This window comes from Pleuronectes platessa, chromosome 2 (genome assembly GCF_947347685.1).
Source record: "Pleuronectes platessa chromosome 2, fPlePla1.1, whole genome shotgun sequence".
In the NCBI taxonomy this organism is placed as follows: domain Eukaryota; kingdom Metazoa; phylum Chordata; class Actinopteri; order Pleuronectiformes; family Pleuronectidae; genus Pleuronectes; species Pleuronectes platessa.
The window spans coordinates 1,386,332-1,412,418 of NC_070627.1; the positions used below are offsets into that span (position 1 = coordinate 1,386,332).

Below are 26,087 nucleotides of genomic sequence, written 5' to 3' on the forward strand. Positions count from 1 at the left end.
GGATTAAACTAACAATTGCATTTATAAAATTGTCAAAACCTAGCTGTGATTAAAAGAATCACAGCAATCAATCAAAAATTCAAAACTGACAATTATAGATATAGAATTGTCTAAACATAGCTGTGATTAAAAGAATCACAGCAATCATATCTTATTTAATTAAAACACATGCATGATACTGTGGATTTAGAGAGAAAATGTAACACAAAAAGCAAAATCAACCTCTGACACTGTGGACTCTGTTAAATGCTCAAAAATGAATAGGAAAATAGAAAACATAAGGAAAAATAAAACTCCGGTGTCGGTTCGCAGGTCCCGCCGAGAGGATCTTTATCAGTGTGTGAGAGGGGGTGTGGTGTCGCTCTGAGAGGTTGCTAGCACTTCAGGCTGTATCAGTATTGTGTCTCCCAAGTTCTGTGTGCTTGCTTGGGGAACTGGAGCGCTTAATGCCAAAACATAGTTGTGATTAAAAGACGGACAGCACTCAAATCAAATGATTATAAAAATGACACATAACGATATAAAATGTCAAAACATAGCTGTGATCTAAAGAATCACAGCAATCAATCAAAAAGTCAAACTGACAATTATATTCATAAAATTGTCTAAACATGGCTGTGATTAAAGGAGTCACAGCAATCAAAAACTCAAAACTGACAATTATATTCATAAAATTGTCTAAACATGGCTGTGATTAAAGGAGTCACAGCAATCAAAAACTCAAAACTGACAATTATATTCATAAAATTGTCTAAACATAGCTGTGATTAATGGAATCACAGCAATCAATCACAAACTCAAAACTTGACAATTATAGATAAAATTGTCTAAACATAGCTGTGATTAATGGAGTCACAGCAATCAAAAAACTCAAAACTGACACCAAACACCCAACCTACATCACAGCTGGTGCTTCTTTTTTTTTTTTTAAGTTGCAATGGCAGATAACTTGATTAAGAGTTCATTCTTTATTTTAATTTAATTTAATTTTTTTTTTTTTTTTTTTTGGGGGAATGGCACTACAGACCAATTGTGGTGGAGGCAGCAGGGGCAGAGTCTAGCAAGGGACACACCTCCGCGTCATCATCTTGGTCAATGGTAAAGGGGAATGTGGGGAACTGAGCATATGGGGTAGGGCGAATCTCTTTGGTTAAGGCAGTGGTGATGAGACGATTCACTAGGGTGCGCATGCAGGGAATACAGCAACAGCCACAAGTGACGAGTATGCCGATAAAAACAGCCAAAGACACTGTAAGGAGGGGGCATTTGGGGATATAGGGATGGCACAGCGGCCGGGGTTGGCACTGCAAGGGTGTTGGCTGTTTCCTGCAGTTGCTCCTTGTCCCCACTGGGAGTTTTGACATTCACTCCCAAGCCATCAGTCCCTTCTCCGAATTTCGGCATACCGAACACAACCCGCAAGCAAACATCCAGAGCCTGTGAGCCTATCTCCAATTCCAATTTAGCCATTTTAGTTTTAACATGGTGGTTGGTGAACAGAGTGCATTTAGCTGCTTTTCTCTGCTGATTCCGCCTCATCCACTGCTAAGAGCAGTGCGGCTCTCATATTTCCAATCACCTTCCGGGTTGGGGCTATGTTCCCTGGCAATATCCACCCTTTATTACGCCACCCGATCAAAATCTTGCTCCACACTTCCTCCCTACTCTTCCACTCCTTAGGAGCGGTCATATTTCTCACTTGTGCGGTCACATATTCCCCAAAATCCTCCATTTTTTTTTCTCAGTCAGTCTATGAAATTGTGTGTGTGTTGCTCCGTCAGTGAGAGGGGATGTGTGTGCGCTTTGCTATCAGTGTGTAGGAATGCTAACACACGGGCAGAGACCGCAAAAGGGCTGCTCCTCAGTAGTCTCCCCCACAGTCACTTTTTCTAATTATAATATTTGATAGTCCAATTGTTAGGCCCTTCCATTCCCTTTTTTGCGAGATTTGGAGGGCCTGTGAGTTAAATCCGTAGCGATAGTCCCACACACAAACCCGTTAAGGTGCTTTGTTTTACAGTGTGTGTCGTCACGCCAACCCCCACATCAACCACCGTCGTGGAGCTATTTTACAACATGGGTCTGGCTGAATTTTAACTCCTTTTTTTTTCTTCTCAGCTACTCTTACACCAACTCATTTAGACATATTTTACAGTGTAAGCTGCCGGTATCTCTTTCTCTCGGCTACTCTTACACCAACTCATTTAGTCATATTTTACAGTGTAAGCTGCCGGTATCTCTTTCTCTCGGCCGGTATCTCTTTATTAAATATAGAAAAACACAATTGCTAAATACACAGCGTTTTCAGACCTTTGCAATTACTATTCTAAATTTAGCATAGGCAACTTGTACTCACCCTCAGTACTACTGATCAAAAATTTAGTTTTATTTCCTATCACGACAATATGCAGATTTCAATTAAATAGGCTCTGCTTACCTTTTTTAGTAGTACAGCTGTTTGATCAGGTTCCCGAGGAGAGACAAGCCACGCAGGGCGGTTCTTTCCCGTCCGAGAGACGACCTCCTCCCCGACTGGTTGTTTTTCCACTCCGCTCTTTCAATCGTCTAAAACCATCCTCTGCTACCATTTGTTGCGGGTGGAAATCAAAGGAGAGGAGTCGTCGTTCTCAAGTTGAAGTTAAGCAAGTTTATTCAGAGGTCACAGGTCAGGAAAACGCGGTGTCCAGCAATTGAACATGCATGGGTCTCTAGTTCTACGCAGGAGGCTGCACAGGAAGAAAGACGCTTAAACAGAGTGCGCACATAGATTATATCCTCTTGGAATATCGCATGATGACGATGTCGTACGTGCACACCAGAGGTGATAATGTTGCTGTATCAGTGCAGCTGCGTTAGTGTGCTGTCTGGGGGAGAGATTGTGGCCCAAGGTCTACTCACTGTCTCTGTGCGAACTGAATCAGGGAGCTGGGATGTGTGATATAAAGTGTTGACTATGAGTATGGTTTAAGGAATATATGTGGTATATCAATATGAGTATGTATTATGTGTTTGGTGTATGTCAATATGTGTATGTGTTATGTGTTTGGTGTTTGGTGTATGTCAATAGTGCTGAGTCGGGTCCAGTTCCAGTCACAGCTGCTTCCTGTTGTCACTGTGATGTTTGACCCGTCGCTGTCTGACTCTGACTTTGTCTTCATGTTGTTACCTGATGATTCTGAGGATTTCAGGCTGCTTCATTATTTCTGTTCAACACTTTGAATAAAACGTGACAAACATCAAACTGTGTGTTGAGACTGTTTTGGACGTTTCTGTTCAAACTGTGAAGAAACTAAAGTGATTTCAGTGTTTTGGTCGAACTCTCCCATGTTTTATTTTCCAGAATCACTCGACCTCTACGACTTTAACTGTAAATGTTTGTCTCAGAGTAAAAGAGGTTAAAGAAAAGAACAGTGAAGAAATGAAAATGTTAAATATTTATAATAGTGAATGAGACAAACGTGACGTCTACTTGTTACGTGAACTATCAACAACCCTGTTTTATTTTCTTTATCAGACGGAATGAAACTTTAATTAAAATTTGAAATGAGTCACAATGTCCATGAGTTCATTTTTCCTTTGATCTGTTTTCTCTACAAATCATCAATGTGTTTTATTCTCAGTAACGCCGGGTTCACACCGGACGCTGAACCGCCGGGCAGCGCTAATAATATCACCCGTTGATCCAGTAGTATAAAAGCATATACTTACTTGTTGCTCCAAAATTAAGCAACAGCGTCCCAACATGTGTCCTCCTTGGTGTTGTCTTTATACAACATGTTCCGAGGATCATACAACTCACTGCACTTCTCCACTTCAATTATTAATTTAATGTCATCCATGTTGAAGAACTTCTCCGCTGTTTACTCCGTTAAATGTCGGGTGTCGAGGGTAAATTACGTATATTCTCCACTCAATCCTATGTGGAGAATACGTAGCCCCCCCCCCCCCCCCTTCTCTTTTTATCTTTATGACTGTGTGTGGCTGTAATGGATGGGCAGAGGGGGACATTTAATAATGTGGTTGGGGGAATTCAAAGTATGGGATGCATATTTGATCATTTATATCATATAAAATATGTCATCAATATCGTTTAAAATCCTTTGTCAGTGTGTTTCCTGGTGCGATACGCTCGCGTCAAGCGCAAAAAATAGACTCGACGCCGAAACGATCGCCGCGCTTCAGCCTCCGGTGTGACCCGCACAGAGGTTTAACATGGGAGTGGATGGGAGCCAGCTGTTATTTAACAGTGGTGGTGTGAACCCGGCGTAATGTGGTATGGGGTGCCGTTTGTAAAGCAGCTCACGCTGAAAATAACAGCAACATTTTGTCACATTTAGCTTTAAACCATGTTTAAAAAACTGGTGAATTTTTGAGAGTCACTTTATTGCACATTTACAACAATATTTGTCAACTTAGAGATATTTTAAATCCAAATGTTAAATGTTACACTTAAATGTTAAATGTTAAATCTAAATGCTAAATCTAAATCTAAATGTTAAATTTAAATCTAAATCTAAATGTGAAATCTAAATGTTTAATCTAAATCTAAACGTTAAATCTAAATGTTAAATCTAAATCTAAATTTAAATTTAAATCTAAATGTTAAATCTAAATGTTAAATCTAAATGTTAAATCTAAATCTAAATGTTAAATCTAAATGTTTCGGGTGAAACTAAATATTTAACTAATATGCAAATTCAAATGCCGGTAACAGGAAGTAACAAAATAAAAGCTCGAGGAGGTCAGAGTGTGTTTATAGTGGCAAATAACGAAATAAATCTTATCCGGGAAAATGGACTCTTCGACATGGATTATCGTGATATTAACTACATAAAATAACAAACACGTTTGGAGAACCTTTATTTGAAGAGTACTTTGAGTTTTTAGTGTCACTTTTATGAAGGATGTGGGACTTATGACCTGTAGCCACTATGGCCAGCCACAAGGGGGCGCACTTTGACTGATCTGTCATGTTTTTCTCACTGCAATGACTTTATCATTTATTTATAAAAAAAATGTATCTGTTCTAATTCTGCTCATCCCAAAATTCAGATATGGGTAATTAGAAATGTTAAGTACTTTCTTTCCAATTACTGAAACAAAGTTACTGAGGGGGACTAAGTCAAATCTGGACTTGGTTCCGGGGCACTGTGTTATGGTTGCCCTCTGCTCCTCAGATAGAATTTAAGCACCAGTTTGTTTTTTGTTTTTGTTTTGTCAGCCTCAATTGGATCACTGTAAGCAACCTGTAAACTGTATTTGGATTGGAAGTCTTGATTCATCTACCTACAAGTCATTATAAGAGGTGTAGACTGAGCTTAGTAGCACAATTCAGTCATTTGTACTGAAAGGGAGAGGCAACTCTCAAACCTAGCTCATCTCATTCAGTTTTGCTTCACCCTAAATCCTTAAAGGCTGCCTTTTAAAGGAAACACACTTAAAAGATGGAATTAGGGTTAAGTTGCACTTAGATAAAATGAGATTAACATCATTACAAAAATAATTCCCTATGACCTCCTTTCTTTATGCAGTGCGGAGTACAGTGCCTTCACCACCAAGGGACAGTGAGGCCAGATGTCAGGAGACAGAGAGCAGCACTCGAGAGAGTGAAAATCAGGGCCAGGCAGGGGACCCGAGACAATTGTTTCCTTATAATGTGGCAGAATTTGTGTAAGATATTGTTTGGGCTTCATAGAAATACAGCAGTGTAGATGTTGGTCTATTTACATTATGAACCTCTGATATAAGTCTCTCTCGCTCTCTCGCTCTCTCTGGGCTTTCTGCTGAATTTTCTGTTGTCCCTGTTTATCTTTGTTTGCTCAGCCCTGTTTATCTGGAGGAAGATGAGGCTCTTGAAGAGGCAACTTTGACCTCCTCGAGCTTTTATTTTGTTACTTCCTGTTACCGGCATTTGAATTTGAATAGTTAAATATTTAGTTTCACCCGAAACATTTAGATTTAACATTTAGATTTAACATTTAGATTTAGATTTAGATTTAACATTTAGATTTAGATTTAGATTTAGATTAAACATTTAGATTTAACATTTAGATTTAGATTCAGATTTAACATTTAGATTTAGATTTAGATTTAACATTTAGATTTAAATTTAAATTTAAATTTAAATTTAACATTTAGATTTAACATTTAGATTTAGATTTAGATTAAACATTTAGATTTCACATTTAGATTTAGATTTAAATGTAACATTTAGATTTAGATTTAGATTTAGCATTTATATTTAACATTTAACATTTAAGTGTAACATTTAACATTTGGATTTAAATATTTAAAATATCTCTAAGTTGACAAATATTGTTGTAAATGTGCAAAAAAGTGACTCTCAAAAATTCACACCAGTTTTTTAAACATGGTTTGAAGCTAAATGTGACAACATGTTGCTGTTATTTCAGTTTGAGCTGCTTTACAAACCGCACCCCATAATGTGGCGCCCTCTCGCGAAAATAACATTTATTTTTCAACAACCCTGTTTTATTTTCTTAACCAGAGGCGGGCGCGCGCGCACACACACACACACACACACACACACACACACACACACACACACTAACCCTGTTTTATTTTCTTAATCAGAGGGAATTAAACTTTGCACTGAACAGTGACTCACTTTATTCACACACACACAAACACACACACACACACACAGTCTGAGGATCACATCAGTTTCAGCACAAAATGTGTTTCCTGTGGATAGTGAAGCAGTGTCCACTTTATTAGGTACACCTGTGTAATGTGATGCTCAATACTCACATGTTTATAAAGACACATGTATGTAGATATCATGTTCAGATATGTGCTGAAGGGCTGATCAATCATTATCAATCAATCAAACACTTTAACTTTTAAAGAACCAGAAGAAGGGAAAATATTTTTGGATTTTTTGTTTCACCAATTATCTTAACATCCAATACTCTTAATTTGAAAGACGTTGTTAAGCTCTACTTTTGTTTTTGTTTTTTATTTTATCATGAAGGAAAATGTGGCAGAATGACTTTTATTAATTTTGTTTTGTTTGTTTCAGCTGTCTCACACATTTGTCCTTTGTATGTGATATCATGTTATGAAGCAGCTGATGACTTTTGGAAAATGGTTTGAACACAAATACTCAAATGCTGTTAAATTAGCTGCTTATCGAAATTCAGCTTGTTAATCATTTAATTGTTCATGAAATGCCAAAGATTTCTGTCACTTTTCTGCCACTTTTTGAATCTTTTATATTTGAATGTCCACTCATGTGGCTATTACTCCTCAAAATTTTATTGAAATTGTTGACCACAAAAGAAAGGTCTATGATTGTCTTGTTTTGATTATTTGTAAATTAACCTTTGCAAATATAAGTTTATATAATCAACTTTAAACTCAGTTACGCACCACAGCATATTATTCACTTTTCTGTTTGTTTTCCTTTCGATCTCTGGGATCTGGGCTCCATGTCTCCACGACCCACTCCCATCCAGTGACAACCTAACCTCTTCTACTCCCCCCCAATCGGGGTGTTGCGTCGCCGGATGATGACGTAGAGAGCGACGGCAAGCCTATTTATTGATGGAGGATGAGTCGCAGGAGAGGGGATAAAGCGGAAGTGCGGTGTGTAGCGAGAGCGGAGGAAGACGGCAAAACAGCGAGACAACTAAAGCTGAGGAAGTAAAAGAGAGGCAGTGGAATCCCTCGAAACCGGACCTCTGAGAGAAACTGGGTAAGCACTTGCCGGTCGGCGACTGCGGTGTCGCTGCCGGTTGAGATCGCCGACTGACTGACTGACCAGCGGAATGACTGAAGGCCTCTGTATGCTTCTCCGAGTCCGCAGAGGGGGACATTTAATAATGTGGTTGGTAAAAGTGGTAAAATTAAAACTCTAAGACAACAGAAGGTGAATACAAAGTATGGGATGCATATTTGATCATTTATATCATATAAAATATAGTTTAAAATCATTTTCCAGTGTGTTTCATGTCGCGATACGCTCGCGTCAAGCGGAAAAAATAGACTCGACGCCGGTGTTCCAGTTTAACTGGCGGGCATGGCTTCTGGCGACATTCCAGATGTTGACGCTCTTTTTCAGAGCCGGTGGCAGATTCGTCATTTTTACAAAGCGCATGTGTGTGAAGTGCGGTGATCTACTGAAGGTCTGTCTGTCTGTCTGTCAGTCATCTTATTTGCCTCGGCAGTCATTTTTTTATTTATTTAAAAAACATAGATCTACATCTGTAACATCGAGCCCCCCCAGAGGTGCACGCCCCCCACTTTGAGAACCACTGTCCTAGCTGAACATAAAAAACTAAATATGCCCAACCCAAAATAACAGAATAAAACAGTATGCATAAACTGGCCGGTTTTAGCAGACAGTTACAATACTTTACTGGAGTATTCAGACGACTTTTTACTTCTACTCCTTAAATTTTTTCATGCAAATATCTGTACTTTCTACTCCTTATATTTTAAAAATAGCCTCGTTACTCCCATTTCATTTTGGCTTGTTTTCATTCTGGTTTGTCACGACGGACGCGAGGTCAGAGCAGGGTAGGAGACATAGATCAGAAGATAAAAGACACACATTTTTAGCTCAAGACGCAAACGTTTTTGTGTTTCCTGTGACAGCAGTGTACATCACTTTTAGCTGTCCTCTGGAAACACTTCCGTTGTCGTGTTCTGTATTCGCTGCGCATTTCGGTATTTGGAGAGTGTTTCTGTCATGTGTTGAGTTGTGTTGTGAAATTGATGAAGATTCTTACTTTGCTTGTGTTTTATACAGTTGCAGTGCGTTGAGCTCTCAGGGCCACCGTAGACTTCAGTATAAAGGCACAGTGACTGCGGAAGTGAAAGAGTTCGAGACGGAGAGAGAGCGAGAGAGAACGATGAAGCAGTGATTTCACAGCCACGGTCAACACGTCGCAACTGGACTCGGACAACGATGAAGCTTCATCTGCTCGTGAGTTTCCTGAGTCTGTGGAGAAGAAGCGATGGAACCGGTGAGAGGATCCCATTGACTCCCATGTTAAAAAGCCTGACTTTAGATCAGAATTAAACCTGTTTACAGCCGGGTTCAAAAAACGGGTTAGTCCCAATCACTAAGTTATTCCTTCATGACAACTCTGAGAGGGTTGGATATTTTTCTAACTCACTTGTTTAAATTATATAGAGGTTTGAAGTTATGAATAATTATCACTTGATGGACAGGTGACATCACTGCTCGGCTTCAACTGAGCTCATCCACTCGTCTCTAAACTGCTGTTTGACTGTGGTGAACATGTGTTGATGTGTTTTCTGTCTTTCTGTTAAACCTGATCACGTGCATGTGAACTCACTGATGTGCACGTGTGTGTGTTCCAGGTGCAGCCCCCATCAAAGTGCTGGTGAAAAAAGGGGATGATGTCATTTTACCATGTTCCTTCAGCAGCGAGAACATCAGGCAGGAGCTCTTTGACTGGAATAAGGACAAGAAGGGGGTGTTCATGTACGATAAGGGAAAAGTTTACAATGATGGAGATTCACGTCAGGACGAGCAGTTCAGAGGTCGCGTCTTTCATTTCCCAGAACATCTGCACGAGGGTAACGCCTCCATAGTCATCAGAGCCACCAAGTTGACTGACAGTGGGAACTACACCTGTTTATTTCCACTTCTTGTTCCAGAGAGACGATCAAACATTGAGCTCGTCGTCGGTGAGTTTTTCATAAAACTGTTGAAAAGATGATTTACAGTCTGAGGTGTTTCCTGACTCTTTGTCCAGAACGGACACAAACCAGTCTCATCTGTAAACTGGTTTAAACTCAACACTGTTTTTATTCTGTTTAGTTTTACATGTTAAACGTCTGTTTATCAATAAGTTTCCATATTCACGTGTTTTGTCAGATTGATGACATCACACAGAGGCTCTGACATCATCGTGTTTTATTTTTATCTTTTAAATCCTATCTTAACCGAAGTGATGAAAACATCTCAGGTGAGTCGGATCCGCAGGTTTCAGCAAATGTCACCTTGAGAAATATCACGTGACAATAACACTTCACTCATCATGAACACATGAATCAGTTTTTTTCATTAAATAAGAATTTCATCAAATTTAATGTTTGATTCTGACTCAATCTATGAATAGAAAAAATCTCTGATTTAATTATGGTTCCTTTATTCAATTATCACCGTGTTCTAATTTTTAACTAACAACAACAAATTACACATTTGTTTGATTTAATACAGAATATTGTAACAATGAAAAAAGTTCTTTTGTCATTAGAGTCAGAAAATTATTCTTGACACAAGCTAGAAATCAAAATGTTGTGATATTAAATTTTTTCTTGTTATATTCTTTATTTATTTGACAGTTGTATACAAAAACTTACATCAGCCCAAGGGCAATTTTCTTTCTTCTGCTGTCAACCTTTTTCAAATTTGGGTAACTTTGTACATTTTGGGAGAGGTACAGTGCGTACATGTAGACAATAATCACAGATCAATAGAGAAAAACAAATAAATGAATAAAAACAAGCCGAATAAAAAAACACTGTTTACAGGAGCTGCTCCAAAACCATCTGTCACAATACTTGATGGAACAACGGTCTGGGCTCTTCTGATGTGTGAGGTTCTTGGTGCGTTTCCTAAACCTGATGTTCAGTGGCAGAACAGAGCTGGAGACATTGTTCCTGCTGAAGAACCTCAGGTCTCTGAAAGAGGAGGCAGATATGACATCATCCTCCAAACGACTGTGAACAAGACCGACCTCTATCGCTGTGTCTCCACTCAGGAGGAGCTCAACCACCAGACTCATGCTGAGATCTTTGTGCTGCTGAACAGTCAGTTGTATTTTAATCTTCAGATCATTGTTCTTTGGAGTTTCTACATGTTTTCATGTTGAATAGAAAGTTTCAGTGGCTCAAAGTTTGATGAAAACTCCTGAACAGGTTGAAAGTGTTTGAAACAGCTCCGTCATCAACTCTCCAAAGTTTCTAAAGTTCAGCTTCTGTTGTCAGACATGTTTAAACTCAGTGATGTGATTATTACTGAGGTCCCAGTTACATGTGGTGTTGTACTGGACCACATGACACTAAGAACTGTCTCTTTCATTTAACCTCCCTGCTTAGAAACACCAGGGATCAGAATATTAGGAAAAGCTCTGAACATGACACAGTCCAGTTCAACAGCATCACTGACCTCTGACCTCAGGGATCGAACCTGTGACTGAATCTAAAACCTGTGACTAAAGAAACTGAACATTACAGGAGTCGTGATGTGTTCAGGTTGAACAGGTGGACCTAATAAAGTGACTCGTTTGTGATGTGACTCATGATGTTCTGTTACAGCAGAGATCTGATGTTTTATTCTGTGCTTTCATTTCTTTGTTTTCTTTCCTCTTTAACACTTTGTCTCTCACATTAACAGAGAACATGTGAACAAAAACCTGTTTATTTTCAAGAAGATGTCTATTGCACCGAATTCAAGTGTCCTTCACTTTCTAAAGGAGAAATGTGACAAATAACTGCTCATAAATAGTTTTGACCACAAGTTAATCGACAAATCCTGTCCTGAAGCTTCATCTGTGCATTTCTCTGTTTTTATCTCTTCCTCTTTAACACTCTGTCTCCCACATTAACAAACAGATCAGAAAGATCCTGGTATTTATTAGATGTTTATCTCTGTAAATGTTCTTTATACATTTTTCTTCATGTTCACAGGAGCAGCTCCAGAGCCGCACATCAAGATACTTGGTGAAACAAAGGAAGGAGTTCAGCTGCAGTGTTCTGTTCGAGGTGCGTCTCCAAAACCTAAAGTTCATTGGCAGAACGGAGCTGGAGACATTGTTCCTGCTGAAGAACCTCAGGTCTCTGAAAGAGGAGGCAGATATGACATCATCCTCCAAACGACTGTGACCAAGACCGACCACTATCGCTGTGTCTCCACTCAGGAGGAGAACGAGACTCGTGCTGAGACATATGTACCTGTCCCTGGTGAGTTTCTTTATATTTCTGCTTTTAATCATCCATCATCTACACCACTCATCTTCTGAGAGGGGGTGTTGCTTCACAGACAGAGACAAACCAGCATCATTCACACCCACCAGTGATTTAGATCAACCAGTAAAACACAGCCTCATGTCTCTATGGGAGGAAGGTGGAGGAACCAGAGAGAACCCACTGACACAGGGAGAACAAACTGCTGATCACTTCACAGGTTAGAACCCACAACCTTCCTCCTGTGAGGAGACGTGTGTGTAAAGTTTCAAACGTCTCAGCCTGAGTCCGATCAGTTGTGAGTCTGAACTTTAGGGCTGCCGCGATTAGTCGACGTCATCCATTACATCGACGCTGAAAATACGTCGACGTCAATATTGAGTCGACGCGTCGGACCCACACAAATTATGCATTTACCTTTTTAGATTTCTAAAACGTTTCATTTCAATTCATTATAACAAATGTTCTTCTTCAATATCACTACATAACGCCGGGTTTACAGGACACACATTTCTCAGCGCCGGTCAACCAAAGATTCTGCTTTCTCCGCTTGTTGTTGTCTGTAACCCATTAAATGTACTGGTTAATGATGATGGTCTTCATAACCCCCCCTCTCTTTCTATCTGCTTGTAGTGGAAGGGCAGAGGGGGTCATTTAATTATGTGATTGGGGAAATAAAAACTCCAGGACAACAGAAGGGGAATACAAACCATGGGATGCATATTTGATCATTTATATCATATAAAATATGTCATTAATATCGTTTAATATAGTTCAATGTTATTCACAACAGTTGATTGACATGTAGGTTTAGCCAATAGGAAGCCCCTATGTTGGAATGTTGTGGACCAATAGGAGGAGGCAATGAATGTGGGGGGCGGGGTCAGACACGGAAGTGAGGACCCGAATGGAGATGTCAACATTAGTACACAGTCGGTCTCACACACATTATTAAGCGAACTCGACAGACTCAACATCGAAACCATGGGTGCAGGGCGCGAGGCGCATCGCAGCCCATGTGAACTGCACAAAGGTTTAACTGGGGGGGGAGAGGAGGCTCCGGGCTTTAAATGAAATGGTCAATTCGATTTTCTTGGAGGAAAATGAATCGTTTAGATTAATCGACTAATCTGTAAAATAGTCGACAGATTAATCGATAGAAAAATTGTGGTTAGTGGCAGCCCTACTGAACTTCATTGATCTCCAGAGAGAAGAGGAAGAACCCACATGTTGATGAACTGTGTGAAACCCGAACTTCTTCAGTCTCTGTTTTCATTCAGGCTGCAGCTGCAGGTTGGAAACATGAAGCATCTTTTTCATATCTGTAGTAATTGTTGAAGCAGCAGAAGCTGATGAGACAATCTCTGTGGAATCTGAACGATGAATTCAAATTCACAAATCGTGACCGTGTCTGTTGTGTCACAGCAAAATAAAAGATGTGTAACATTTTCCTGAAGTCAAACCCAGACTCCACGTAGATCTCTGGTGAGTGTTTGAGCTGAAACAGAAGAATTACACCAGGATGGATTATTAACAGAGTCTGAGCCGAGCAGGAGTTTTCTTTCCTCTTGAACACTCTGTCTCCCACATTCACAAACAGATCAGAAAGATCCTGGTATTTATCAGATGTTTATCTCTGTAAATGTTCTTTATACATTTTTCTTCATGTTCACAGGAGCAGCTCCAGAGCCGCACATCAAGATACTTGGTGAAACAAAGGAAGGAGTTCAGCTGCAGTGTTCTGTTCGAGGTGCGTCTCCAAAACCTAAAGTCTATTTGCTGGATGGTGATGGAGACATTGTTCCTGCTGAAGAACCTCAGGTCACTGAAAGAGGAGGCAGATATGACATCATCCTCCAAACAACTGTGACCAAGACCGACCACTATAGCTGTGTCTCCACTCAGGAGGAGAACGAGACTCGTGCTGAGACATATGTACCTGTCCCTGGTGAGTTTCTTTATATTTCTGCTTTTAATCATCCATCATCTACACAACTCATCTTCTGAGAGGGGGCGGGGGGGGGGGGTGATGCTTCACAGACAGAGACAAACCAGCATCGTTCACACCCACCAGTGATTTAGATCAACCAGTAGAACACAGCCTCATGTCTCTATGGGAGGAAGGTGGAGGAACCAGAGAGAACCCACTGACACAGGGAGAACAAACTGCTGATCACTTCAAAGGTTAGAACCCACAACCTTCCTCCTGTGAGGAGACGTGTGTGTAAAGTTTCAAACGTCTCAGCCTGAGTCCGATCAGTTGTGAGTCTGAGACTGAACTCTAGGGCTGCCGCGATTAGTCGACGTCATCCATGACATCGACGCTGAAAATACGTCGACGTCAATATTGAGTCGACGCGTCGGACCCACACAAATTATGCATTTACCTTTTTAGATTTCTAAAACGTTTCATTTCAATTCATTATAACAAATGTTCTTCTTCAATATCACTACATAACGCCGGGTTTACAGGACACACATTTCTCAGCGCCGGTCAACCAAAGATTCTGCTTTCTCCGCTTGTTGTTGTCTGTAACCCATTAAATGTACTGGTTAATGATGATGGTCTTCATAGCCCCCCCCCTCTCTTTCTCTCTCTGTCTATCTGCTTGTAGTGGATGGGCAGAGGGGGTCATTTAATTATGTGATTGGGGAAATAAAAACTCCAGGACAACAGAAGGGGAATACAAACCATGGGATGCATATTTGATCATTTATATCATATAAAATATGTCATTAATATCGTTTAATATAGTTCAATGTTATTCACAACAGTTGATTGACATGTAGGTTTAGCCAATAGGAAGCCCCTATGTTGGAATGTTGTGGACCAATAGGAGGAGGCAATGAATGTGGGGGGCGGGGTCAGACACGGAAGTGAGGACCCGAATGGAGATGTCAACATTAGTACACAGTCGGTCTCACACACATTATTAAGCGAACTCGACAGACTCAACATCGAAACCATGGGTGCAGGGCGCGAGGCGCATCGCAGCCCATGTGAACCGCACAAAGGTTTAACTGGGGGTGGAGAGGAGGCTCCGGGCTTTAAATGAAATGGTCAATTCGATTTTCTTGGAGGAAAATGAATCGTTTAGATTAATCGACTAATCTGTAAAATAGTCGACAGATTAATCGATAGAAAAATTGTGGTTAGTGGAAGCCCTACTGAACTTCATTGATCTCCAGAGAGAAGAGGAAGAACCCACATGTTGATGAACTGTGTGAAACCTGAACTTCTTCAGTCTCTGTTTTCATTCAGGCTGCAGCTGCAGGTTGGAAACATGAAGCATCTTTTTCATATCTGTAGTAATTGTTGAAGCAGCAGAAGCTGATGAGAGAATCTCTGTGGAATCTGAACGATGAATTCAAATTCACAAATCGTGACCGTGTCTGTTGTGTCACAGCAAAATAAAAGATGTGTAACATTTTCCTGAAGTCAAACCCAGACTCCACGTAGATCTCTGGTGAGTGTTTGAGCTGAAACAGAAGAATTACACCAGGATGGATTATTAACAGAGTCTGAGCCGAGCAGGAGTTTTCTTTCCTCTTGAACACTCTGTCTCCCACATTCACAAACATATCAGAAAGATCCTGGTATTTATCAGATGTTTATCTCTGTAAATGTTCTTTATACATTTTTCTTCATGTTCACAGGAGCAGCTCCAGAGCCGCACATCAAGATACTTGGTGAAACAAAGGAAGGAGTTCAGCTGCAGTGTTCTGTTCGAGGTGCGTCTCCAAAACCTAAAGTCTATTTGCTGGATGGTGATGGAGACATTGTTCCTGCTGAAGAACATCAGGTCACTAAAAGAGGAGGCAGATATGACATCATCCTCCAAACGACTGTGACCAAGACCGACCACTATCGCTGTGTCTCCACTCAGGAGGAGAACGAGACTCGTGCTGAGACATATGTACCTGTCCCTGGTGAGTTTCTTTATATTTCTGCTTTTAATCATCCATCATCTACACAACTCATCTTCTGAGAGGGGGCGGGGGGGGGGTGATGCTTCACAGACAGAGACAAACCAGCATCGTTCACACCCACCAGTGATTTAGATCAACCAGTAGAACACAGCCTCATGTCTCTATGGGAGGAAGGTGGAGGAACCAGAGAGAACCCACTGACACAGGGAGAACAAACTGCTGATCACTTCACAGGTTAGAACCCACAACCTTCCTCCTGTGAGGAGACGTGTGTGTAAAGTTTCAAACGTCTCAGCCTGAGTCCGATCAGTTGTGAGTCTGAGACTGAACTCTAGGGCTGCCGCGATTAGTCGACGTCATCCATGACATCGACGCTGAAAATACGTCGACGTCAATATTGAGTCGACGCGTCGGACCCACACAAATTATGCATTTACCTTTTTAGATTTCTAAAACGTTTCATTTCAATTCATTATAACAAATGTTCTTCTTCAATATCACTACATAACGCCGGGTTTACAGGACACACATTTCTCAGCGCCGGTCAGCCAAAGATTCTGCTTTCTCCGCTTGTTGTTGTATGTAACCCATTAAATGTACTGGTTAATGATGATGGTCTTCATAACCCCCCCTCTCTTTCTATCTGCTTGTAGTGGAAGGGCAGAGGGGGTCATTTAATTATGTGATTGGGGAAATAAAAACTCCAGGACAACAGAAGGGGAATACAAACCATGGGATGCATATTTGATCATTTATATCATATAAAATATGTCATTAATATCGTTTAATATAGTTCAATGTTATTCACAACAGTTGATTGACATGTAGGTTTAGCCAATAGGAAGCCCCTATGTTGGAATGTTGTGGACCAATAGGAGGAGGCAATGAATGTGGGGGGCGGGGTCAGACACGGAAGTGAGGACCCGAATGGAGATGTCAACATTAGTACACAGTCGGTCTCACACACATTATTAAGCGAACTCGACAGACTCAACATCGAAACCATGGGTGCAGGGCGCGAGGCGCATCGCAGCCCATGTGAACTGCACAAAGGTTTAACTGGGGGGGGAGAGGAGGCTCCGGGCTTTCTTTGGTGCTGTGCGGCGCGGCGCTACAGAAATGAAATGGTCAATTCGATTTTCTTGGAGGAAAATGAATCGTTTAGATTAATCGACTAATCTGTAAAATAGTCGACAGATTAATCGATAGAAAAATAGTGGTTAGTGGAAGCCCTACTGAACTTCATTGATCTCCAGAGAGAAGAGGAAGAACCCACATGTTGATGAACTGTGTGAAACCTGAACTTCTTCAGTCTCTGTTTTCATTCAGGCTGCAGCTGCAGGTTGGAAACATGAAGCATCTTTTTCATATCTGTAGTAATTGTTGAAGCAGCAGAAGCTGATGAGAGAATCTCTGTGGAATCTGAACGGATGAATTCAAATTCACAAATCGTAAATATGAATCGTGTCACTGAGCCTGGAGACCTTCATCCCTCTGGTGTTTCTATCTGCTCATCACTTCTAGGTTTTGCAAAATTCCGGGAATATTCAAAGTTTATGCATCTTTACTTTAAAATGTACTCTATCTGTGAGTGAGTGAGCATGTTAGTGTTATAAATAAATTGTGCCTTTTGGCTTAGTAACTAAATTGATTCTTTTGAGCTTTATTCCCTCCCGGCCTATCTGAATTATGTTGTGTTGATACAGTGCTACATAGAAGTTCTGGCAAACTTCATTAAATTTTTCTATCTCAACTCAATAGTGTCGCTGATGTGACCGGTTACAGCTCCTAGTGGCGCCGGGGTCTTCAAAAATATTAGAAGGGTCTTGAAAAGTATTGACTTTAATCTCAGGATTGCTGCATATACCCTGAAATAGTTAACCAAACAATTGGATTCGTCGTAATTTTTTTTTTACAATTGATGTATAAATGAATAGAAATAGGCTAAATGAACAGATGAACCATCCTCAATCAGCATGCTCATATATTTCCCCCAGTAATATCATCTAAACTTACCTGACTAGTCCTGCACACTACAGCAGGCCTCACTAGCTCTGCTGTAGTGTGAAGGATGCTGGGAATTATCTGTGCATGTGATGGAGAAATGCACAGTGTAGGGTTGAAATTCAACGTGCAGCGTGTGCTACATTCCATTCATCTTTAAAATAGAGTTTTGAATGATTTTTTTTATTGCTCAGCGTTTAATTTGCGAGCCGAGCTTAACTTCCCATGGAAAGTTTCTTGTCAACCCTAAGACGCTGTCTTCTGTCCTCTCTTTCAGACGCTGGAGGGATGGTTCCTGGTTGGGGTGCAGGGGTTGCTGCTGTTGTTGGTGTTGTTGTTGCAGTTTTATTGACTCTTCTCGTCGTTGGTTTACTATATAAATACCCTGTGTGTAAAAAGAAATCTCCCACTGCAGAACCACCTGAAGAAAGTAAGTTTATTTAACTTATTAAATCAACATAATGATGATGAGCAGACGACAACACAAACAATTCTTCATCTGATGTTTAGAGTCTTGACAGAGACACAAAGATTTCTGTTGGTATTTATCATCGACTGTAGATAGAGACAAACATGACTGTTAATCTATATCACCCCCTGGTGGCTGATGACAGTATAGGTCATAATCCCTTTTTTTATATCCAGTCATTTATGGTGTAGTTGTAAACTCTGTGTGTTTTTCATACTGGAGTTGATTTCCTGTCTTGTTGTTTTTCTTGCTGCAGATCAAGCAGCAAACGGGATTCTTCTGGGAAGTCAGACTCAGACCGATATGGAAACGTCTCTGTAGCGTCCGTCTGCTCCGCCCTCTTCACTCTGTCACATGATCTGTGAGGTCTGCTGCTGCAGCTAGTGTGTCTGTTCTGTTGAAAAGCTTCAGAGTGACGACCACACAACACTGTTAATTTAAAGATAATGATGTCATCATGACGTCACTTCCACCGCGTGAGGGACATTTGAGGAGCGACTGAACTGATTCCAACACGTCCTCCTTTCCCTGAGCAACGACGCCACCACCTGGTGGATCCTTATCAGGCCAACATATCCCACAATGCATTGCTCTTCAGTGACTGAACCGTTCAAAGCTCATTTCGACCATGGCGACCGCACAGAAAAAGAGGAAAGTTGACACGAGGGCCGCCGCTTTCAAGAGAGATGGGAATTACAGTTCTTTTTCACAGAAATTGAGGCAATTGCCTTCCACGTAACACTGTGGCACGGAGAGTCGAGAACATATCGTCAGCTATTCAGAGACAACTGAGGGACAGGGAAGTGACTTTTTGCACCGATGCTTCTGACACTGCACAGCTCTTGATTTTTATTTTTGAGAGGAGTTGACGACAACATGAACGTAACAGAGGAGCTGCTTAACCTCCAAAGCCTTAGAGACCAAACCAGAGGAACGGATCTGTTCGCTTCTCTTTGTTCAGCTGCTGATGATATGAAACTACCGTGGTGTAAAGTTTCTGGGTCATTACCGATGGTGCGCCAAACATCTCGAATGTGATCATGTTATCAATCAATCAATCAATCAAATTTTATTTGTATAGCCCATATTCACAAATCACAATTCATCTCATAGGGCTTTAACAGGGTGTGACATCCTCTGTCCTTAACCCTCAGCAAGAGTAAGGAAAAACTACTAAAAACCATTTTAACAGGTAAAAATACGTAGAAACCTCAGAGAGAGCCACATGTGAGGGATCCCTCTCCCAGGACGGACAGAAGTGCAATAGATGCCACATGCAGGAGAACATCATCAATAATCAAAGTCTCTAGCAGCATTTGATGAGGGTAGACATCCCGAAGGACAACCCCAACATGACATGCCAAGCAGTCCCGTTGCAATCACAGTCCATGCTCAGCAACCATCCAGACCACGATCCACCATCCAGACCAGACGCCACTCCAGTCCTCAGTCACCGTCCACCGCCGCCCACCAGGACCCATCACGAGCCACCACCGCGGTCCTGGTCCACCGCCCGTGCCCGATGCCAACGTGACACAGGGTCCGCCACCAGCACCACGATCAGCCCACATGACTCAGAATCCGCCACAATGGATCCACCACCGCGACCCCCGGTGCACGATCCACAAACCGCAATCCATGGTGCGGCCACAGAGGCCCTGGATCTGCGGGTGATAAAGCAAAGGGATTCCGGGGAAGGGGGATAGGGATGGAGAAGAGGAAGGAGAAGCTGGAAAGAGAAGCTCCGTGTGTCATGTGTCATAAAATAGAACAAGTAACGTTCTGGCGCACTAATTAGCTTTAACTATATGTTTTATCAAAAAGGAAGGTTTTGAGTCTACTCTTAAACAAACAGATGGTGACTGCCTCCCGAACTGAAAGTGGTAGATTATTCCACAGCCCAGGGGCTTGATGGCTAAAAGCTCTGGCTCCTACTCTACTTTTAAAGACTTTAGGGACGACAGCCTGAATTCTGGGAGCGGAGTGCTCTAGCGGGTTTATAAGGTACTAACAGCTCTTTAAGGTAAAAAGGCGCCATATTATTAAGGGCCTTGAAGGTGAGGAGGAGAATTTTAAATTCTATTCTAGATTTAACTGGAAGCCAGTGTAGCGATGCTAATACTGGAGAAATGTGCTCTCTTCTCTTTGTTCTTGTCAGGACACGTGCTGCAGCATTTTGGACAAGCTGTAGAGTCTTTAACGACTTACTGCTGGAGCCTGATAATAATGAATTACAATAGTCCAGTCTCGAGGTAACAAAGGCGTGGACTAGTTTTTCTGCATCTTTTTGGGAAAGGACATGTCTGATTTTTGAAATATTACGCAAGTGGAAAAAGGCGGTTCTAGAAATTTGTTTTAAGTGACTATTAAAGGATAAATCAGGATCGAAGATCACTCCCAAGTTCCTGACTGTTTCATTGGAAGCAAGGGCAATGTCGTCTAGCGCAGCTATATCATTAGATAATGTATCTCTAAGGTGTTTGGGGCAAAGTATTATAACCTCTGTTTTGTCTGAGTTTAATAAGAGAAACTTGCGGGTCATCCAGGTTTTCATGTCCTTGAGACATGTTCGAAGTTTAGTTAATTGATTACTTTGTTCAGGTTTTATTGATAAGTATAACTGGGTGTCATCCGCATAGCAGTGGAAATTTACCGAGTGTGTCCTGATAATGTTTCCTAGTGGAAGCATATATAATGAGAATAAAATTGGGCCGAGCACAGAGCCCTGTGGAACACCATGGTTAACTTTGGTGCGCACAGATGACTCATCATTAATTTGCACGAATTGGGAGCGATCAGAAAAGTACGATTTAAACCAGTTAAGGGCGGTTCCATTAATGTTAATTAACTGTCTGAGTCTTTGTAATAAAATTTGATGGTCAATTGTGTTGAATGCTGCACTGAGATCTAACAGAACGAGGACAGACACAAGTCCCTGATCTGAGGCTATTAAAAGGTCATTAGTGACTTTTGTCAAGGCTGTCTCTGTACTGTGATTGGCTCTAAACCCCGACTGAAAGTCTTCATATATTATTTTCCTGGAGAAACTCACACAGCTGATTGGCAACAACTTTTTCTAAGATTTTAGACCTGAAGGGGAGATTAGATATTGGCCTGTAATTGGCTAAAACCTCTGGGTCTAGGGTGGGTTTTTTGAGTAGGGGTTTGATTACAGCTATTTTAAAAGACTGTGGTACATAACCTGATGATAATGACAGATTGATTGTATTAAGTAACGAACTATCAATTAGGGGCAGAATTTCTTTAAGTAATTTGGTAGGAATGGGATCTAAGATACAGGTTGTTGGTTTAGAACCTGAGATTAATTTGGTAAACTGATCACGGGTGATCAGAGAGAAGCTGTCTAAGTAATGGGTAGGATTCTCAGCCGTTTCTGAGATCTCTGTTGCTGGGAGGGTATTAGTGCCAATTGAGGGCAGGAGATGGTTGATTGTATTTCTAATAGTTTGAATTTTATCATTAAAAAAGGTCATAAAGATATTGCTATTTAGGGATGGAGGAATACTGGGTTCGGTGGAGGTGTGACTCTCTGTCAGCCTGGCTACAGTGCTGAAGAGAAACCTGGGGTTGTTTTTATTCTCTTCTATTAGTTTTGAATAGTGGGTGGCTCTTGCTTTGTGGAGCCTTTTTATATTCTTTAACACTATTCTTCCAGTCTATTAGATTTTCAACATTGTTGCTGGAGCGCCACTTCCTTTCTAGTTTTCTTGATAATTGTTTTAACTCATTTGTCTGGGAATTATACCACGGAGCTAATTTACTATGTTTGACATTTTTCTTTTTTAGAGGGGCTATTGAATCTAATGTTAAATGTAATGAGTCTGCAGAGCTATCGATGTTATGAAACCAGTTGTAAACAGGGGAGACCTCCTTCAGCTGCTTCTGGACTCATGACTAGAGAAGTCTCCATATGAGATGTTGGTGCCACGATTACTGACAGAGGAAATATCACAGGTCCACGATTCTCCCGATGGCCAGTGTCAGTGGAAATAGTCTGTTACTTCAGTTTCCTCTTCTCAACTAACGTTTCAGTGGCTCACACACAAATCACCTGACGTTCCAGAGGCAGGACACCGTAGTTGGATATCGTAGTTTTACCAATTCTTGCCATTATGAAATCGTGCTTATGGTCAAATCTGTTAATCCCAACATATCCAGAGATGAGTTTGACCATCCTGGTCTGGATTACACTTGCTCTCGTGTGGATGTTGTTGGGCAAGGTTCGGTGTCTCTCTCGTCACAGTGCAGCTAACAGGAGAATGTCAGGGACCTTATGTAGATGCTGTTTCAGATCATGATGCTGTAGCTCTGAAGAAAAGGAAAATATCAGGCTTTAGATTTTTAGGAAATTGAAGGAAAAGAAGTGATAAGGGATTCATTTGAATATATTTTTGTAACCATGTTATCAGGTTATCAGCCATAATGTGTAAGCTATCAAAGTCTACCCTAAAAATCTGAGACTTTTTTCTTCCAATTTAAAGCTTTATTTCGCTACATATTCCATTTCAGTGGAATTAGTCTATTGTCACTGTTGTGAATTGTGAGCTCACGAACTCAATGCACAAGCGTTCTTGTTAACGTAAGTTTACATTTTTATGGGACCATGTTTTAAAGGGTAACCTGGGAAATGTGACTCCTGCCATATATGAAGCCTTACAAGTATTTATTATTGAACGAATGTAACACTTGTTTTTAAGTCCAACTATACCATATTTTATATAAACTAAACTTACAATTTAGTAGCACTTAGATGATTCCTTATAGCATATGTAGTATGAAATGGTATTTAAATATTATATTTGGGTGGTAGTCTTTTTCCTTTGTTAAAAACCGAACATGTCTTGAATGTCTTTTTACTGTGGATACATGTTACAGAGTTTCAGCTGCCAAGTGAATTTTACTGTAAGAAAAATTTGTACAAACAAAGAATATTTTATATTTAGAGTAATTTCTGTTCTCTTTATATTTACTACTTTTTTGAATTATTCTGATATTTTAATATAAAAACACAGACTCCTCAGATGTTTCTGTATTGCAGCTAAAGTGAATCTTATTCCTCTGTGCCTGCTCAACATGTGACCAAAGCATTATATCATGATACACTGTGACACCTGCGGAAATAAAACAAACTGAGTGAGTCTTGAATCTGTTTCCTATTCCTGTGAACACGATATCTCAAGAACAACTTAAGGGAATTTTTGAAAATATGGTGCAAACGTTCAGTGTAACTCAAAGAGGACGGTTGTGGCTGTGCAGTGGGTCGTCCTCTAACCAGGAGGTTGGTGGTTCGATCCCCGTCTTCCCCATTCCTGCTGCGTGCTGATGTGTCCTTGAGCAACACAGCCGATGAGACCTTTCATTCGATTTTGGTGGTTAAAGGTCAAAGTGACGTTATATCAATCGTATGTAGATGAAACCTGCACTGGTGCGACCCCCAGTACAGGAGCTCTCTCTCTCTCTCTCTCTCTCTCTCTCTCTCTCTCTCTCTCTCTCTCTCTCTCTCTCTCTCTGTGTTGGAGTGCATGTTGGGAGTGAGTGAGCTGGAGAAAAGTTTGTTCAAATTGTTTGATTTTTCTACCTGTTTTCTTTGCTCTTTTTCCCTCTGCACTTGTAGTAGAGGTGTTTTTTGTTTCTGTGTGAGTGACATTGTCATGAGCAGCAGTTTTTAGTTGTGTGTTTGTGCAGCATGGCTGCTGCAGGTAGAGGCTCCGGCCTCCACAAGTTGACACGGCGACACGGCATCAAACTGTGTCCGGCTGTGGACTGCTCGGTGGAGGAGGTCGGTCTGGCTGTAGGTGAGGTTGTGGGGTATGACAGTGTGAAGTCGGCCTCACGTATGAACAGTGCTGTGGTGGTGTTTGTAGAGGGCATTGAAAAAGCTAACCAGCTACTGGAGAGTGGAGTGGTGATTCAGGGCTCCTTCACACCTGTGTTGTCCCTGGATGATCCAGTCAGGAAGGTCCTCATTTCTAATGTCCCCCCATTCCTGAAGAATGAGCTAATAGAGAAAGAACTGGCCAGACATGGACAATTAATGTCCCCCATAAAAATGATCCCCATTTACAGTAGATCTCCACACCTCAAACATGTCGTGTCTTTTAGGAGACACGTGTTTATGGTGCTCAAGAAAAGTGAGGAAGAGTTGAACCTGGTTTTTAGTTTTAAAATTGAGGAGTTCAACTACACAGTGCATGTAACATCAGGGAACATGAAATGTTTTGGCTGTGGGAGGGAGGGACACCTGATCCGCTTGTGCCCGGACAGAGCCGGTGGGGGCCAGTCGGCTGCCTCTGCATCGGGCCCCCGCCTGCCTTGGCGGTCGATGGTTCCGCTGCTCCTGCACCGGGGCCCCCGCCGGCCTTGGGGGGTGCTGGGGCCTCTGTCCTGATGGAGCCGCGGGGCGAAACACCAGGTTCACGGGGGGAGGACATTGAGGACGTCCATCAGGAGAACGAGGTCAGAAACACTCAAACAGACACTAGAGGAGCAGAGGCAGAGCTCTCTGATGATTTCTACACCTTCACCAGCATCCGGACCTTTTTACAACAGACTAAGGGCTCAGACTGGTTAAAGTAGAGGACTTCTTCCCTGATTTGAAATTTTTCCTCCACTCAGTGAGACACTCCGTGTTGAAGGATGAGGATGACCCGTGGTTCACAAAACAGGAGTTTTACCGCCTGAAAAAAATAATGGCAAAAATCCGAGCCCAATTGGCCACTTGATGTTTAAACCCTGTCTGTTTTTCCTCTGTCTGTTTTGACCCTTTATGTTTTGGTCTAAAGACACTCTCATCCAACCTGGTCTGGAGACCAGTGGCCTGTGCCATACTGGAGCGGTGTGGCCCTCACCTGGACTACGCTGCAGGTCTGGCCTCACGTTTGGGGGATCAGGTCAGTCAGGTGGTCAGCCTCCTGCTGAGAGGCTGGAACCAGCAGCTGACTCACCCTGACCTTCAGTTGATCACTGTGATGGACTCATTCAGCCGGACCCCAGTGATCCTCTTCCCGATGAAAATTTAAAAGTTTAAAATCTGTTTTACATCAGAAAGGACAAGACTCTGACATCTACGTGTTTACAATGTTTGCCCTTGATGATCGGTATAAATACTCTGTGTATATTTACATCAACCAGCCTCGTCCACTCGCACGTATAAAACTGTTCTGTGGACATTATTTGAAATGAACCTTTGTATAGTTTATCATCAATGCAGAAGCTGGAACTTTAATTTCAGGTCAGAATATGAACCCCCACTGAGGAGGTTATGTTTTCACCTCCTGTTCGATAATGAGCTCGGACCTTTTTCAATATTTCCGTTGTTTCCTCAGAGAATAATTCACGGATCTTGATGAAAACCATCAGATGTTTACAGGACTGATATTAACGAGTGTGTGTGATTGAGTGCAGATCCAGAACCATCAGGATCTGGTGGATTTAACTGGTTTCCTCAGGGGCCTGTTGGGTCGGGGGGAGACTCGAGCTCTGCTGAGTCATGATCTATTTCTGCACTTTGTTATAGCTCCACATTTACAAGAAAAATCTGATTATTATTAATTATACAAAAATTATACAAAAAGGTTACGAGCAAAAGGTTTATTATTCGTTAAGATAAGAATTTATTGATATGAAGGAAAATTGACAAGTTTCTCAATATAAAATATCCTGAAAACTAAAGTGATAAATCAAAACTTTGTGTTTATTT

At 41.3% G+C, this 26,087-nt stretch overlaps 1 protein-coding gene across 2 annotated transcripts in view; it reads left to right on the top strand.

The window, feature by feature from the left end:
- The window catches only part of LOC128424687 (butyrophilin-like protein 2), a 138,100-nt gene that overhangs the window by 83,577 nt on the left and 28,436 nt on the right, over positions 1–26,087 (top strand). The window contains exons 1-7 of one of the 2 annotated variants that reach the window (XM_053411032.1): positions 7,529–7,717; positions 8,774–8,990; positions 9,352–9,681; positions 10,531–10,809; positions 11,689–11,961; positions 13,640–13,912; positions 15,622–15,689. In XM_053411032.1, coding sequence (XP_053267007.1) covers positions 8,933–8,990; positions 9,352–9,681; positions 10,531–10,809; positions 11,689–11,961; positions 13,640–13,912; positions 15,622–15,689 — 1,281 coding nt within the window. In that variant the 5' untranslated portion in view covers positions 7,529–7,717; positions 8,774–8,932. Of the gene's footprint in view, positions 1–7,528; positions 7,718–8,773; positions 8,991–9,351; positions 9,682–10,530; positions 10,810–11,688; positions 11,962–13,639; positions 13,913–15,621; positions 15,690–26,087 lie in introns of those variants that run through there. The other variant, XM_053411025.1, reaches the window with a different exon arrangement.